Source organism: Acinonyx jubatus, chromosome C2 (genome assembly GCF_027475565.1).
Source record: "Acinonyx jubatus isolate Ajub_Pintada_27869175 chromosome C2, VMU_Ajub_asm_v1.0, whole genome shotgun sequence".
Taxonomy (NCBI): Eukaryota; Metazoa; Chordata; class Mammalia; order Carnivora; family Felidae; genus Acinonyx; species Acinonyx jubatus.
In genome coordinates, this window is record NC_069384.1 from 888,758 (window position 1) to 905,476 (window position 16,719).

Here is a 16,719-nt window from a genome sequence, read left to right on the forward strand (position 1 = left end):
CTCCAGAGCCCGGCCGCCCGTGTTCTGGGCACAGCCCGGGCACGACCAGATGAATACTCCCCGAGGCCAGCCACGCTGATGCCGGAGAACGACCGCCCCCAGGGGCTTCAGATGTCCCAGCCCTAATGTCTCTGGCTGCCACGCACGGGCTGCTTTTTATGGAGAAATGGCCACACCAACAGATGAGTCCCCTCCACCCACGCACATGAATGTAAAGTGATGTCCCGGGGAGCCTGGACGGGCACACGGCAGTGCCTGGATAAGCACTGGTACAGGGAGCGGGTGGGCAGAGAGGTGGACGGATGGCAGATGCCAGCTGGCCTCCCTCTGGTCTTGGCTCTGCCTTTAATCAGTCAAGCACTTCATCTCCTCGGAATACAATTTCTACACTTTCTAAGGCAAGAGCAGGAAAAGGGCTAGGGGGATTCCTGCTTTTTGAAGTATTTCTGCCATCAAAAAATAATCACTTTCAGTATTCACAAGGGCCTCCACGGGGCTGGGAGGGAAGAGGGGAGAAGGAAAGGGAGGGGGAGGGGGGCCAGGGTGTCGTGAAATGGACAGCTCTCTGTCCCTTGCCTTTTCCAATGGATACTGGTTGGAACAGAGAAACAGACAAATACTAAATGCAGACAAAGGCTGAAACCCTAAGTATCCATGAGACCACAACTCAGTTATCTCGAGTCGAATGCACCATGCAGCTACGTCACTTCTCGGAACAGCCTGCCATGGGGGCCTAGGCGGTGGTCACGTTTCCTCCCGTGAAATTGTGCGTCTTTTGCTCATTCTTCTACTGGGTTGACTTTTGCTGATTCACAAAAACTCCTTTTGTATTTCAGATACTAATCCTATTTCAGCTGTTATGCTGAAAAGATCATTTCCCCCACTCCCCTTTGGTGTCTTTAGGGAAACAGATTTTTAAAATTTTAATGTAGTGAAACTCATTAATATTTTCTTCATGGTTTGCTTTATGTTTTGCTTAAGACCGCTTTTCCTGACCTGAAAAAGAAAGGCAGTCTCCTATATTTTCTTCTAAAGGTGCTATTTTCCTCTCTTGTGTTGACGTTCTTGACACATAAGTAGTGTTTAAATTATTTTTCCCATGTGGATGACCCACTGTCCTGATATAGCCTGCTGGTCCAGTGTCTGTCCCTGTGCCCAAACCACTCTGTCTCCAGTCATTCGGCCTTCCAGCAAGTCTCCGTATCTTCCGGGACTGCTCTCCCTAGCATACAGTCTCTTCATTAATATCTTGATGTTTCTTGGTCTTTGCTCTTGAACACAAATTTTAAAACAGCATCTTAAGTCCCTGTCAGGATTCTGATTGGAATTGTACTGCATTTGTACCTCGATTTGGGAAGAATTGACATTTTATTTTATTTAAAAAAAATTTTTTTAAAGTAGGCCTCATGCCCAGCATGAAGCTGCAGTGAGGGTCTTGAACTCCCGACCCCGAGATCAAGACCTGAGCTGAGATCAAGAGTCAGACACTCAACTGACTGAGCCACCCAGGTGCCCCGAGAATTGACATTTAAAGATACTTCACGTTCCTACCCGTGAACTTGGCATGCTTCTCCATTTATTTTGGCCTTTTGGTCTTCTTTAACTTTCAGTAAATACAAGGTTTTTTTTCAAAGGTCATCTTTTAATTATTGATTTCAACTTAATTGCTTTGTGGTAAGAGAATAGAGCCTACAGGATTCCAATTTTTTATAGAGGGTGGGGTTTTTTTTTTTTAATGGCATAATATGTGATCAAGTCTTACTAAGTTTCCACGACTTCCTTGGCTGTTTAGGATTGTATAGAGTTCAATCTATGTCTCACCAGGCTCACCGACTGCACCATCAATACCTTCTGTATTCTTTATTGAAAGAGAGTTAGGTGAAGGCTCTACCTACAATGTCTGTCAAATTCCCTTTATGGTTTGTTAATTTTTTCTTTACATGTATTTGAAGATATGGTTAAGGTGTGTACAAATTATGAATTTATATCTTCTGGTGAACATGTAAGTGACTAAATATCAACTAAAGTTGACTTCTTTATCAACGTCTAAGTGACTAAATATAGCATTTGCCTTGACTCCCGCCCCCCCTGCCCCTGACATTAATGTTGACATACAAGGTTTCTTTCAGTCAGTATTTTCTTAGAATAGCTTTTTCTCTTCTTTCAATATTTCTGGGTCCTTATTCTTTAGGTGTGTCTCCAGGGGAAGAAAACGCTATGTTTTTGGTTTTTTTTCCTGTTTTGTTAGCTTGTCTATTTGTTTTTTGTTCTGTTTTGCTTTTTAAGTCCAAGAACCTTATTTTTTAACTGGAACACTTTTACTTTGATCACAATTACACGTACGTATAGACTAATTTCTGCCGTTTTATTTTGCACTTGTAATTGCCCTGATCTTCTCAGGCTTCTTTCCTGTTTTTCATCCTTTTCTCCTTTTGTACTGGTTAATTTCTGCCATGCATTCTCCCTCTATACCTTTACAGAAGTTACAGAATTAAACTCTTTTCTGTCAGTGGTCACTTTCACATTTTAATACATACGTTTAAAGTCTAAACTCTTTGCCTCTTCTGGGATGACACGGTAAGCTACAGAAAGTTCTCATTCCCCCGGGGTCCATCTGAATCGAAGGTCTGTTTTTGTCTACTTGTTCTGTTTTGTTAATCCCACAAATTAGACAACTTTGATGTTGACTTTACAGACAATTTTTGCTTTCCTTTGCCCAAATGTATACATTTTTGTGTAGTTTAAAATCATTGGTATTTCATTGGCCCGTGCTTATGTTAATGAAATAAGCCCGGTTCCTACATCTCTGGCCTCGCCTCCACAATCTCTGTCCTTCTCCGGAAGGCATCCATCACAAGCCTGTTGGTCACAGCTATTTGTCCGAAAATGCTTGGATTTGGGTCCTTGGAAGATCCTCTTAAGATAGAAACTTGGGTTGACAATTACTTTTTCTTATCACACCACACCACCTTCTGGCCTCCAGAGTTGCTGACGAGACGTCCCCTCCTTCCTCTCTCGCTCTCTGTGACATTCCTGTTCTGACTACTTTGGAGATTCACTTTTGGTCTTGATGTCATGCAATTTTACTCTGACAGATCTGAGATGGATTTCTTTTTATTTACATTGTTTGGGATTTGTTGGGATTCCTGAACGTGAGGACTGGTTTCTTTTGTTAATTCTGGCAAATTCTCAGTGCTCATCTCATAGAATCGTCATGGAAATGCAGATTCGGCCTCTGAGGGGGCAGGGAGGCAGAGAAGATCTCCGGCAAGCCGGCCTAGGGGCAGGGATAGGAGGTGCCCTGGCAGCGGGTGGGGCGCGGGCACCTCCCCACCAGCCTGAGCTGCAGGGTCCTGGGAGGAGTAGGACGGACGTGAGGCCCAGAAGCCGGCTGGCGTCGGAGTGCTGGCCAGTCTCCACTGTGCCCAGTACGAGGTGCCACCGCACGGTGGTCACCGGGGGAGTCCCTGCACCCACAACAAATTGTGAGTGGACAGCAGGACCTGACGTGCACCCTCCCACTGATGCCTCCTCCCTCTGTTATGACTCCGTGTCACTGTCTCCTAAAGAACACGCTTCCTGTGACCCCCGGTTACTGGGCGCCGCTGCTGGAAGCCATGGCTCTTTATTCTGGCGACGAGCTTTCCAAACGACCACTTCCTCGTGCTTCCTGAGAGCCGCCCTGCAGTCGGAGCCAGGTGCAGGCGAGCAGGCAGAGGTGGCGAACCCTTTGTTGTCACTTGGAACGCCTGGCTTACTTTCTGCTTGCTTTTGGCCCCTTGAATGAGGGGCACGTCACGTGAGGGAGTCACTCGGAAAGTCTGAAGACCAGCCGAGAGGAGTCACACGCAGGGGTTGGCCTGCCGCTGGCTCATCACACCGCGGAAGTGAAGAGACACAGGTTACTGGGTGGGCGGGAGGACTGGGTGGCTCCCACGTCTGAGTCCCTGCTGCCCCCCACCCCCCACGTCTGAAGCCGCGTGGCCCCGCGGAGGCTCTGTGGAGGTGAGGGGAGCCGCCCCCAGAGCTCTGGAGGTGAGCCTGGGGCCGGGGACATCCTCCCATACCCAGTGCCCGGTGCCTCTCCTGGGCGAGTCCGGGGGGATTCGGGCAAAACAAGCGAGTGGCAGGTGCCACTGCAAAACTGGCAAGGTGGGTCCTGGCGATTTTCCAGGGAGGGCGAAGCAGGGCATGTAAGAAGTACGCACAGTTTAGTTCTAGATGAAGAAACACTCAGCTCTAAGAAACAGGTTTCCTTACAGTCTGGGCCTGATTCAGATAAGTTACCAGGCTGTTAAAATGTGTGTGTGTCAGCCACCGTGGCTCAAACATTCAACCTGTGCACTCAGTTATATTTTAAAATAAAGTGGGATTTCCCATCACTATTGTATTTGGGTTCTAAGAAACGAGGCCTTTAAAGTCCCTACTGAATACTAAGCTTAGTTAAAAGTTCCCTTTCCTGGCCACCATCACCCATGTCCCCAGGCGGCTGGTTTATTTTTGTTTCGGATGGAGCATCAACATGATCGTCTGGCGTTCAGTGTCACCAGCGCGCAAAGCGCACTTCTCAGAGCTCTCGCTACAGAGTCCTGGCAGCCGTGCGTCCCCCACCCTGTCCAGTCTATACAGGGGAGGGTCCCACACAGAGCGCCAGCTCATGAGACGTACCAAAGGCAATGAAGCAATTACGCAACCCTGAGTTATAAGTCAGCTTAAACAATCTGACAAAAATGCCTGCGAAACTACCCGCTTTCAAGAGATAGTGAGAAAATCACATGGAGGGACATAATGACGAGTTGATACAAAAATCAATCAGCCAAACAGAAGTTCCTCAGCCTGAGACAGGTGTGCGCCCACGACCGTGGGAACCTGAGGCCAGAAACTCTTCTCCGTGAGCTCAGAGGCCATGCCTAGGGCTGCAGGAAATCTCAGGCCTCAGAGCTGTTCTCTGGGGTTGACCGCCCTTCGTGAGGGGCTAGACCACTGTGTTTCCTGAGCTCCTGAGTTTGAGAAAAGCCCACGAGCCGGGTTTCCCAGTCTGCTCTTGCACACGCACCCGCACTTCTAGAGGAGCAAGACCAGTGGCCCCCCGTTAAATGAAGATCGTGCCACCCAAGGAATTAGGCCCGTGACCCACTTGGCCTCTGTTCTGATTTGCCACCACCCCACTCGGGGCCCTCTGAGAGGAGCGCTGGAGCCCACCCCCTCGTGTGCCTACGCTCCGTGCGCACTCCTGCGCTGGGGACGGGCCGCCCCTTCTCCCAGGCTCTAACATCTGCACCCCCGTCACAGTCGGTGGTCGGCTGAGACGATGAGGGACAGGGCGTCACCCGCCTGGAACCGGAAAGGCCTCTGAGCCATGGGGCCTGCCCCTGCCTGTCTCGGGGGCTCCTACGGACCGACCTCCAGCGCTCTGTCATTTTCGTGGGCACTGCTGGCAACCTCCTTGGGGTAAAAGACGTTTAACTTTTAAAGCTGCCGGTGGTTCTTTTGAGAAGGCTGAGTAGGTTCACACCTTCACCACCTCCCCCACTTCTGGGATCTCTAAGCAACTCACAGGAGAATGAAGAGCATCCCCGATAACACGGAACGGGGTGTGGAGGTCACTAGCGGAGGCCAGGCTCTGACACGTATCCTCAAAGGGGAGATGGAGGTGGCCATGGCCCTGAGGGGTCTGTGGGCTCCAGCGGGCAGGCGGGGCATGGGAGTGATCTGCCTGCACATCTCACTGACCACGTCCTGCGCGCCCAGCTGGACCGTGTAGGGGTTGGCAGGAGACTCGAGCACCCATCAACCCGGCAGCGCCTCCCACGTGAGGCCCGGGTCCCAGAGAACATGCAGGAAAACGCTTTCTTGGAGAGGCCGCGAAGCTCGGCAGGTCTCGAAATGGTTTAGAGAAGAAAACGGCTTCTCAAAACCAGCTCCAGGTTGGCTGCCGCTACAGAAAGCAGCACGGAGGCCGAGCGCACCTCCACCTTCTTCCCCTGGCCCGGTCCCCCCGCCTTCCTGCCCCAACCCTCCCTTCCGGATCAACTAGTGAGGACCTCCTTGCCCGAGCGTCCGGATCCCTGTGGAGAGACGACCTTGGGTCACAGCTGCTGCCCTGTTCCTGCTGCACACTGGCCCCTCAGCCCCTGGGCCACTGACAGTGCATCTTTGGATGTGCCCGTTCTCCACTCGGATACCACGCTCAGACTGGAACACACGCAGGGACGTCTGAGCGGGCCCCGATGGCGGAGCAAGGGGCTTCAGCCCTAGCAAGAAAACCAAGGCCACGTCTGTTGGCTTTTGTACTCAGGGTGTAGGGGCTGCTGTTTCAACTCGGGCCCCACAGGGGACAGTGTGGCTTTACCGGATGTTCAAACATCCTTCCCAGCATCTCTTGGAGCACCTGTCTGATAGCACATCACCTAACTTCTCAGGTGGCTGCAGGGCACCCGATGGGGCAGGTGCCAAGGCAGAGCAGCCTTGCGGCCACCGCCTAAGGCCCTGTGTGCAGAGGAAAGCCCCAGAGCGCAGCAACAACCAGAACAATTTGACATCAGGCCAAGTCCTCCACACAAGTAGAATTAGTGCTAAGAGGTTAAAGGTTATTCAAGGTCATGTGGATACGACAGAGGTCGGGAACATTGAGAGAACGGTATTAATATTATTGCGTAATATTAATATTAGTTGCAAGTACAGCAGCATGCAGGTGGGTAACGGTAATGAGAAGAGAAGGCCAGGGAGGCAGAGTGGAGACTCACATCTGGGTGGGGGATGGCGTACTGTCCCTGGATCGTGTAGGCCTAGAAAGAGAGAGACACGGTCAGCTCGTGAAGTGGCAGCCACGCTTGTGCCCGCCGGCGGCCCTCCCCGGGGGACACGGGCTTTCTCAGGTGTGGGGCTTCGTGGCAACGGGCCTGAGGCCCTCTGGAGAGAGCGCATCCCCCCTTCCGCCGGCAGCTTAGGACAAAAGGCGAGTCCTTCAGGGCGCCGGGAGGTGCAGACTGGGGGTGTCGCGGGGCCAAGCCTCACCGGCGCGACAGCGGGACACGTGGGCCAGGCGAGCCGCGCCCCACCTCCTGGAGAGCCGCAGGAGTGCAGACTGGTGGGGCTGGCAGGGAGGGCGGGAAGGGGCGCAGCTGGGAAGGCTCCCCACTCCCCCGGAGGGGGTTCTTAATAGAAACCCCCCGCAAGTGATCTGACCGTTACAGATTCATTATTAGCCTTTGGCAATTTTCATCAGCTTTCAGAGTGAACACTTTTGCAAAGTACTTGTCCCAAGAAAACCAAACCAAAGGACCTTTAAAAGGTGACTCAAAACCAATTTTGCAAAAGCAGATTAAGTAAGAAACGTGCTGGAATCAGTCACAAGATGGATGGTCTTGACCTGCAGCCTCAGAGGGCCGAACAGTTGTTCTCCGGGGCCAGCGTGGTCCCTGAGGCTTCACCTTCAAGACGGTGACTCAGGGTGGCCACAGCGGGCGTGGGCCTGGCGCCTCTCCCCCCTGCCCGCCCCCACCCACCTCAATAGTCCACCGGCTGAGACGCTCCCAGAAACTCACGGCCAAAACAAACGATCCACAAGGTGTCAAGGGAGAGCAAAGACCAAAGACTTGCTGTCAGGCCTCATGTGCTGTGATGTGGGACGTGCCACACCAGCTCTGAGCAGCCGCGGTCGAGGCCCCGGGTATGGGTGGCACAGGTGGGGAGGGACGTGCCTTCCGGCACCTGGCCACGTGGGGTGCCCGTGCCACATCGCAAGCGGGCACGCGATGCCCACCTGTGTCTGCACACGTGCACCGAGAGGGAGACCACAGGCCAGTCCAAGCGTCCCTTCTGCGGACTTTGCACCGAGGGTGGCGTCTGACGGTTTTCCTCATAAACAACCCAAGCGGGGAGGTAAAGGCCACCAGGCACCGGGCGGGGCCCACTGGAGGCGGGGGCCATCCAGGCATCCCACGGGGAAGTAAAGGAATCTTATCAGACGCTGCAAGTGTCCGAGGGGAAGGCAGTGGGGCCGCCCTTCCCCCTCTGGACTTCCGTGCACAAGCTCCGTGGCTTGTCTTTAGGTTTCACGGAGGTGCCAGCAGGCACACGCTCCGGCGCGTCACCACGCGTCACAGGCCTGGGACGCACACCGTCCTACGGCCCCGGTCGCCCCAGTGGAACTGCGCACACCTCCGGACAGGGCAGTTCTTTATCCCACACGTTTTTACTCACTTAGGTGGTCGCGTTCTCGGTTTTATTTGAACTGTGGGAGCAGTTTACCATGGACAGAGGGAAGGTACAGCTGGGAAGACAGACAAAGGTTCTCCGGACGAAACCTTCATCATCTGCGACCTGCTTGAAACACTGGGCTGGCTGGGTTGGGGCGCCTGGTGGCTCAGTCAGTTAAGTGTCTGACTTCGGCTCAGGTCGTGATCTCACAGTTTCTGAGCTTGAGCCCTGCATTGGGGTCCCTGCTGTCAGCACGGAGCCGAAGTCAGATCCTCTGTCTCCCTCTCCCTCTCTCTCTGGCCCTCCCCCGCTTGCTCTCTCTCAAAAATACAGAAACATTAAAAACACTTTTTGAAATGCAGGCTGGCGCTCCCTGGTGGGGTACCTGCTGGCCCTCGGGTACCAGTGCTCAGTGAGAGCCAGTGCAGGTGGGAGATCCACAGTGAGGGGTGTCTCCAGAGGGGAGTCAGGCCTAGGTCCTGCGGCAGGTGGGGTCTGGGTTCTGAAGGGCCCCCTTGCTGCTAAACCTCATTCACACCCCATTTCTATTTGTGCTGTGGCTCATCGGTCTCCACACAACCACGAAGAGCCACTGGCCAGACCTGTCTCGGGGGGCACAGGTGCCTGTAGCCTGGGGACAGCCTTGGGACAAGCGCCCACGATGCTGGTGACCTCGCTGCCCTAAGAGGAGATGACCGGGACGGCCTTCCTTGGCTGGGGCTACGCTGGCCTTGGCCCACACGGCTTCCCCGGCTCTCGTGGGTGTTACTGTGCTTCCCTTTTGAAGACAGACCGCACTTCACCACATGGTGGCATCGTGGGTCTATTCACATGTCAGGGTCAAGGCCACACATGTATCTAACCTGCTAGCTTACTAGGACTTCAGGGGAAAGGACATCGTGTTCTGAACAAGGCCCCCTGTGTCTGTGTGCCCCCGTGACTACCTCTGGCCTTGCTTTCTGACCTGTAAAATGGGGGCGTGCCCAGGTCCCGGGGCTGCAGTGAGAGGGTGCAGGGATGTGAAGGGTCCAGACAAAAGGCAGGGCCACTGGGTGACTTGAGGGCTGTGGTAGCTGGGAGAAGGGCCCGCAGTGGCCGCGTGCAGAAGCCAGGCACAGTGGACAGTGGCCTTCCCTGAACCACACAGCCCTGTGGGAGCCACTGGGTCCCTCCCGGTGGGAAGCAGCCCACATGCTGCTCTTGGAAACACCTAACGTGGGAGTCAATCTGGAGGATCTGATAAGATTCCTTTAAAATGTGGAGAAAATTTTCATTTGCCCCTTTGTTAACGACAAAGTCATGGCCATTCTCCCCTGACCTGGGTTGCCTCTGGGAATGCTCAGTCTTCACTCTCCCTTGAACAAAGACACACGTCACCGCCAACTGGACGCAGAGCTCCTCCAGGCACGCTGGCCGGGCACCTCCCAAGGTCCTCTACCTATTGTCGTGACCCCGAGGTGGGTGGCACAGGTGCCCGATGGCAGGAGGCGGGCACAGCCCCTCTCCTCAGCTCTCTCTGGGCCCTGCTGATGAGCTGCTGGCCTCAGATGTTAATCTCTGCAGCTGCTGGCCTCCCGGGCCCCTTGCCGAAGGGGGAGGAAGGAGGTCGGCGGCTCCTGCCCCAGCAACAGGTGTGCAGAGCAGGTGTCCCGGCCTGGCCGGTGCGGGGCAGGGCGGAGTGCGAGGGCCATCGCTGTGAGCCGGAAGTCACCTTTCCCTTCCCCTGCGTGCTCCTAGAGACTCCTCTGTGGGGGGTTGGGGATGTGCATTTTGGGGGAGACGGGACCCTGTTCCCACAGCTCCAGTTGTCTCAACCTCGAGCCACACGGTCACTGTAACGCTTCCGACCCTTCTGCTAAGCCCCTTAGACACTCGACGAAGTAGATTTGGGCCAATGTTGCCTAGGCAGGACCAGGGTCCTTCTGTGCCGGGCCAGGGAGAAGACGCTTCCGGGGTCCAGGCTCTGCGGGACGTCTGCCTTGGCCTTTTCTGTCTGCCCCACACTGCCCAGCTCGCCCCGTGCCCGGCGGCAGGCCGGGAGAGCTCTGCGCCCAGCGTGGGTGGGGTGGGAGACGTGCACGTGAGAAGGGAGAAAACCTGAGTGCACTAACGGGCAGCGGCGGGGGCTGCAGTAAAAGGCTGAGGTTGGCAGTGGAGGCCGCGAGCGGGTCGGCTCTTACCTGACCACCTGCAAAAATGACAGGGGTGGAGGCGGGCTTTGGGCGGTAGGGAATGGTGGCACCTTTCGGTGGGGACTAGGAAAAGGGACAGGAGAGGGAGAGAGAGCATTAGAGCAGCTTCGCGTCAGGATCTGATCACGGGGAGGCCTCCTTCCCGAGCCCACCCTGCTGCACCGCCCGCCCTCCCCGGCAGTGCCAGAGGGTAGGGGATACCCCGCGGCGGGAGGGCTGCCTGATGGGGACCCTCCGGAGGGCCCCCTCTTCCACATAACTACTGCCCTAAATACACCCCAGCACGGGCGCCATCCGCCCGCAGGGTGTGGTGGGCTCCACGGCGGTGTGGGATGCTACTCCCTGACAAGTAAGAATGGAAACCAAGCCCCAGTCTGCACTGGGGGCCCCCACAGCCTGCACAGATGGCCAGGTGGCTGCCTGCGGGCCACTTGTGTCAGCCTGGGTGTTGTCCTCTGGGAAAATCTGTCCCTCTCTCTCATGCTCAGGATGAAGCTGGCCTTTGTGGGCAGCTCCGCCATGGGGGGGTCCTGCTCAGAGCCCCAAAGGCTTTCCTCGGCCAGGGTCATGATGCTCAGTAGGCATCATCACAGGACAGTCAGAAACATCCAATTTCACTATTAACAAAAGGGAGCAACTTTTTAAAAAAAAACTTAGAGTCCAAATGAAGTATGTTACAGTCTTGATGAGCTTTGCTAGAATTTCCTTTGATTATTCTGTGTCCAAAAGTACAGGCTTTTTACCTTGGGGTGGATGACATTCTCAAGTACCAGAAGTCTGCCAGATTCTGATAAATTCAACCCAATTCCTTGGTCAGAGGCAACCAAGGTCCTCCCTTGTCTGGCCAGGTGGCCGTCTTCCCTGGGAGCAGAGGCCACAGGGCCCAGGTCAGGTCAGCAACACCGCTTGCCAGAGGCAGAGGGTGGGGGCCAGGGCAGTGTCCCTGCTGGGAGTTCTCGAGACCAGGGCCCACTCAGGCCCAGCCCACACCCTGGGCTACCGGGTGTGACCTCACAGTGCCCCGACCTGAGACACAAAGTCATGTGGGCACAGGCTTAGTAGAGGGGATGACAGCTTCAACTCTGTAGTCCAAGCCATGCTGTGTGACCGTGGGCACACTGTGTGACCTTGAGCACAAGGTTTGACCTTGACATGATGCTCTGTACCCTTGGCCACTCTGTATGACCTTGGGAAATCTGTATGGCCTTGGCCGAGCTGTGTGACCTCGGGAACACTGCAGCCTCGCTGTAAATAAAGCAGGAAGGGCTGCTGTGGGGCCTGTGAGCTGACTCATGTCTGGGGTGATGATGGGCTCCTGGGGTCGGCCAGTCTTCAGTGTTTCTGCAGGTATGACCGAACGCCTCCAGAAACGTCTCTGTGCAGCTGGGATTCAGGGCAGCCTCAGGTAAGACTCGCTTCATCGCGGCAGAACCGTGATTAAATGGAGCTCGAGGGAGTGGCGTTCTCACGGTGCCAGCAGAGACCTCTGTCTGGCCGTGCCCTGTCCCTGAGCTGGGCACCCCACCGACGGCAGCGCCCGCCATCCCAACACTGTGAGCTTGTGGTTCCCGGGCATGCCGATGTCCTCGGATAGGACAGAGGGCTTCTGAGCACAGCCCTCGGGGCTCCCCCGGGGTGCGGCAGGCACTGACGGGTGGGCTTTGCAGCGACCCCTGTGCTTTCCACGGGGCCCCGCTGACTCACCCGCACCAGAGGGCAGGCCTCTCAGTGGCCACTTGAAGGGTGAGGGGCCCCCCGAGCAGAGTCTGAAAGTCCGCTAACCTTTGCTCTGTTCGTCCAGCTCATTTTCACTTAAAAATGGGCCCAACTTCCCTAAGCACGGCGGTTCCCCCGACCCCTGAGAGCTCCGGGCCGGTAGGGCGAGGCCCCACCTCAGCCCATTTGCGGGTCACGATTGCCACGTGTGCTTCCTGGTCGAGTCTCGTGTTGGCCTCCCCGCCCGCGGGAAGACCGGGCGGTTCTAACCACAGCCCTGGGGTGTCAGCACCCGCAGCCAAAGGGGTCTAGCCTGCTTCTGCGGGGCCGCACCTGACCGTGAACACGGTGTGGGCCATGCCACCTGGGAGGAGTCCTGAGGAGGCCGAGAGTTTTAGTCCAATCCTTGTTATTGAACGTGGGAGGCCATGTCCCTCCCGGAGCCGTTCGTGTGGCTCAGCACTCGGACTTAGCACTCTGACGGACTCAGCACTCTGACGGGCCACCGCAGCTCAAGACGCGCGTACTTCCTCGCCGCCTCGGGCATCCGCCGGTGCAGGCAGCACCCGGCCCGCTCCGTCTGTCCACGTGGCGCCTCCCGGGTCCCAGCAGCAGGGGATGGAAGGGAACCCAGAACGGCACCGACTGTCACCATGGCCAGTGGCTGGGGACCGTCAGGACACCAATATTTAGAAAAATATTTTCGACTTCACAAAATATTGTACTTCAGGAAAATAGAAACCACGCAAATTTTTTAGAGACTTGGGGGTGGATCCGAACGCCGAGCCGAGGACAAGAGGGGCGAGGGCACAGAGGCTGGGAGTCCACTGCTGTGGGCGCCTGGTGTTCGCCCTCCCTCATGGCCCTCGAGCCCGCAACGCCTGTCGGGGGCTGTTGCGTGACGCAGACACGCTTCACTTCAGCTTCGAGACCAGCAACTGCTGGCGGCCTCAGGGAGCCCTGCTGCATTTGGGGCAGAGGCTGACATTTAAATCTCAGGGGTTTCTCCCCCAAATGTCGAGAGGATTTTGTCTCGCTCAGCTGTCTTCTTTGCTTCTCCTTTGGTTTTAACCATTTTGTTTACTTCCTGTCTGTCTCTTACAACTGGGCGTTTCAGCGTGCTTTTCCTCCTCTGTGCCTTGGTGGGACCCTGACGCCTGCGGGTGTGGTGAGCACGGGCCTCCCCCTCGTCCGTGGGCCGTGCTTACGGCCGCCCTTGTACTGGATGCCCCTCATGCCACAGACCGACGACCGGTGATGCAAGCGTCTCCTCACACATCCCTTTCCCCGGCTCCCCAGCCATGAGGAGGGACATGCCAAAGGGGGCGGGCGGCCGGCAGCTGTCCCTCCCCCGGCGCCCGCACCCCCGGCACGGCTCTCGCTTCGGTCACGCTCCCGACCCCCGGCCCCCGCACGGCCCCAGCCACGTGCCGCAGCCGACATGAAGAAGCCACGGCAGGTGTGGCTCGCGGGGCAGGCTGGCGGTGGTCCCTGGATGCCCAGACTGTACCTCCAGCATGACCACACAGATCTGCTTGACGCACTGGATGATGGCGTCGGGGGTCCCCGAGATGGTCACTGCCCGCTCCGTGGAGTTGGGCAGCATGTCCCCGGCCACCTGGACCTGGGCACCTGTGGACTGCAGAAATGAGACATTGGAGGGGACACGGCCTGAGCCAGGGCAGCGCTCCTGGGAGCTCGAGAGGGCGTGCTGAGGGTGCGGTGCACGGACGCCCCCCCCACAATGGTGCCCCTTCATGCCCGCCTGGCACCCCAGCCCTCTGCCCATTCCCTGGGCGCCCATGGGGCGGGGCCGGTCGCCTTCAGCCCACCACTGCCCAGCGTGGCCTGGCACAGGGACAGCGACGCTGGACAAGAGGCATTTTAACCTGCAAGTGGCATTTATAGAGACGGAGACAGAAATGGAATCCCTTTTTTCAAATACATGGAATTTTATCTCCCCTGCGGAGTTTCAGGTCACAGAGAATGACGGACACTAGGAAAGCCTAAACTCTTTAGCTGTCTCTCCTTGACGGAATCACGACAGGGTGGCCACCCTCCTTAAGGGAGACGGAAGGAGTTAGGCTTTCTCTGAACACGGCAACATGTGAGCATAAAGTCCACCCCTCACACCGGCTCCCTCCCTGCTGGGACAGCTCAGGCCGGCCAGTCCCTGGACGCACCCGCCTGGGGGCAGAGACCACGGCCTCTGTGGCCTAGAGCCGCATGACCGGGTGGCAGGAGGGCCCTGCCTGTCCCCGGTTGGGGTGCACAGCCCCCCTCACAGGCGCCCAGCGCCTCTGCACGACACCTTTGTGCACGTTCTAGGGGGTCCCACGTCCCACCCTCTGCTCTTTGGATGGCCCTCCCCTACCGTAAGCTCCATGCCGGCAGGGTTCGCAGTGCTGGGCCTCCAGGGGAGGGGGGGCGGGCTCTACCCTCCCAGCAGCGGGCACCAGCAGCCGGAGAAGGTTCTGTTACCTCCCTGATCTCCTTGATCTTGGAGCCGCCTTTGCCGATCAGGGACCCACACTGGCTGGCGGGGACCACCAGCCTCAGCGTCACCGGGGGCTTGCTGGTGGCAGGGCTGTTGCTCATAGAGTTAATGATATCCTGGGGAGGGAGAAAGACACGTGTGGACCTACACAGCATGCCGCATACACGCCAGTGAGTGCAAAGGCCAGGCTCGGTGAGAAAGCACCTGAATGTGCTCCAGAGGCTGGCGGGGCAGGGTTCCTGCCCCCAGGGGCACAGGGGCGGCGGGGGCAGCGAGAGGACAAGTGTGGGGACTCAAGTGTCCCCAGACGGAGGCGCCTGGCACACACACCGTGGCAAACGGCTGAGCGTCCAGAGGAAGGACACAGTGGACGGACTGGTGGACTGCAGAGGCTTGAAGGCCAGTCAGGCTCAGGAGGACAAGCAAGGAGAGGACAGCTGGGTCTGCAGAAGGGGACCCACACGTGCCAATCACTCGCAGACACGCAGGTCGTGGCTGCCGTGGTGCTGCCGTGGACAGGGCGTGACGCAGATCCAGGTGACACCCGGACTCAGGCCCTGCTTTGTCCTCAAGGCTGGGCAGGGCACGAAGGGCCTTGGACAGGCAGGGAGGCGCATTTTGGACAGAAAAACTTAACTCCCTGGCTTGACCACCTTCTGAATAAAAATACCGAATGCATCTCTGAATAACTTTTGGCAAGTTGAACAATATTGGAAACACATGAAAACCTTGATCGAACTCACTGACAGGGCGCATAGACGTGCCACAGACACGCAAGTGTATGCGTGTTTATACGCGTCCACGGGAGAGTCCACGGGTCCCCATGGCCAAGCGCACACACCAGGGCAGCAGCCGCAGGGCACGGCTGGGGCTCTTGCTCAGGGCCGGGCTCACGGACACGGAGCGTGACGGCTGGCCTGTCACCAGGTGGCCCGCGGCCACGGGAGCCCCCGGGCAGTGAGGAGGTGACGGGGCGAAGGGTTGTGCCTTGTCCCCCGCCGCAGGGTCTCTAGGGACACATCTCACCTCCTCAAACTTGTAGGCGATCATGGCAAAGGCCTTGAAGATGGCGTCGGTGGGGCCTGTGATGGTCACAATTCTTTCCGGGCAGTTTCCCTCAGAGATGTTGATCCTCGCGCCGCTCTGGAAGGAGGTGAGCACAGCCCGGACGGGGTTAGAGCCACGGGTGGAACCTGGTTGGGGCTTCCAGGCCTTCTGACAGCCATGTGCAAACCTCCACACTAAACGGGGAGGCCGTCCGGGGCCATCCTTCAGAGCAGGGTCGGCCACCGTGCCCCCTGCCGCCCCTGGACACAGAAGCCCTGACGCGGGGGCACACACGGCGGAGGGAAGGGGCCTCTGACCCGCCAGGGGTGGCCTGGCCGGGGCTCCCGCAGGACAGGACCGCTGGCCTCGCTCCTCCCCCCCGCCCGCAGATGGGACGCCACCGAGTGCCAGCCAGCTCACCTCTTCACGCATCTTTTTCACTGTCTCTCCTTTCTGGAATAAAGATTCAGAAAACAGTCAAGGCGTCGCTCCGAGGTTCCACCGTGGGCGAGAGGCTCTGGCGTGGCAGTACGCGGGGCGCGGATGCCTGCCTCGTGCACCAGCGAGCAGCAGCCCTCACGGTGGGGCTAGAGCCTGACACTGTGGCTCCCTGAGCCCCCGCCACAGCCCTGCGAGGGGCCCTTCGGGGAGGGGGGCCGGGGCGCCGGCCGGGCTCCTGCCCCGCAGAGGTCTTCACAGCCCTCATCTTCGTCACAGGCAAAGCAGGGCCAGGCCAGGGCAGGTGCCCCGAGGCTCTCGTGGAAAGACCTGGACCTGGACGCCAGGGGGCCTGGAGACGGTCACAGGCCGACCACGGGAGGCGGTGCCTCACCCCAGCCTCTCCCACATGCTTGAGGCTTCCAAATCCACTCTTGCTTTCCCCAAGGCACGTGTCTTTTATTTTGGAAGGGAGATTCCAGAGAGACCACCACCCACTGGCCAGAGGGGAGACTGCTCTGGAGAATGCCAGTGAATCGTGCTCACTGGGCCCTCATGCCCGGGAAGAAGGACAGGCCGCAGGGCAGCGGGGCGGGCTGCTATGGTGACTGGCCGGGGCCTGGCCAG

The 16,719-nt window shown here is 57.4% G+C and overlaps 1 protein-coding gene across 28 annotated transcripts in view; it reads right to left on the reverse strand.

Moving 5' to 3' along the window:
* PCBP3 (poly(rC) binding protein 3) overlaps window positions 1-16,719 on the reverse strand; it is a 268,572-nt gene that overhangs the window by 12,360 nt on the left and 239,493 nt on the right. For 20 of the 28 annotated variants that reach the window (XM_053220426.1, XM_027041383.2, XM_053220424.1 and 17 more), the window contains 6 exons: window positions 16,075-16,107; window positions 15,634-15,750; window positions 14,592-14,723; window positions 13,621-13,749; window positions 10,314-10,457; window positions 6,747-6,788 (listed from right to left, as the gene is read on the reverse strand). In XM_053220426.1, the coding sequence (XP_053076401.1) occupies window positions 6,747-6,788; window positions 10,314-10,457; window positions 13,621-13,749; window positions 14,592-14,723; window positions 15,634-15,750; window positions 16,075-16,107 (597 nt within the window). The remainder of the gene's footprint in view (window positions 1-6,746; window positions 6,789-10,313; window positions 10,458-13,620; window positions 13,750-14,591; window positions 14,724-15,633; window positions 15,751-16,074; window positions 16,108-16,719) is intronic. The other 8 variants (XM_027041393.2, XM_027041391.2, XM_027041388.2 and 5 more) reach the window with 2 other exon arrangements.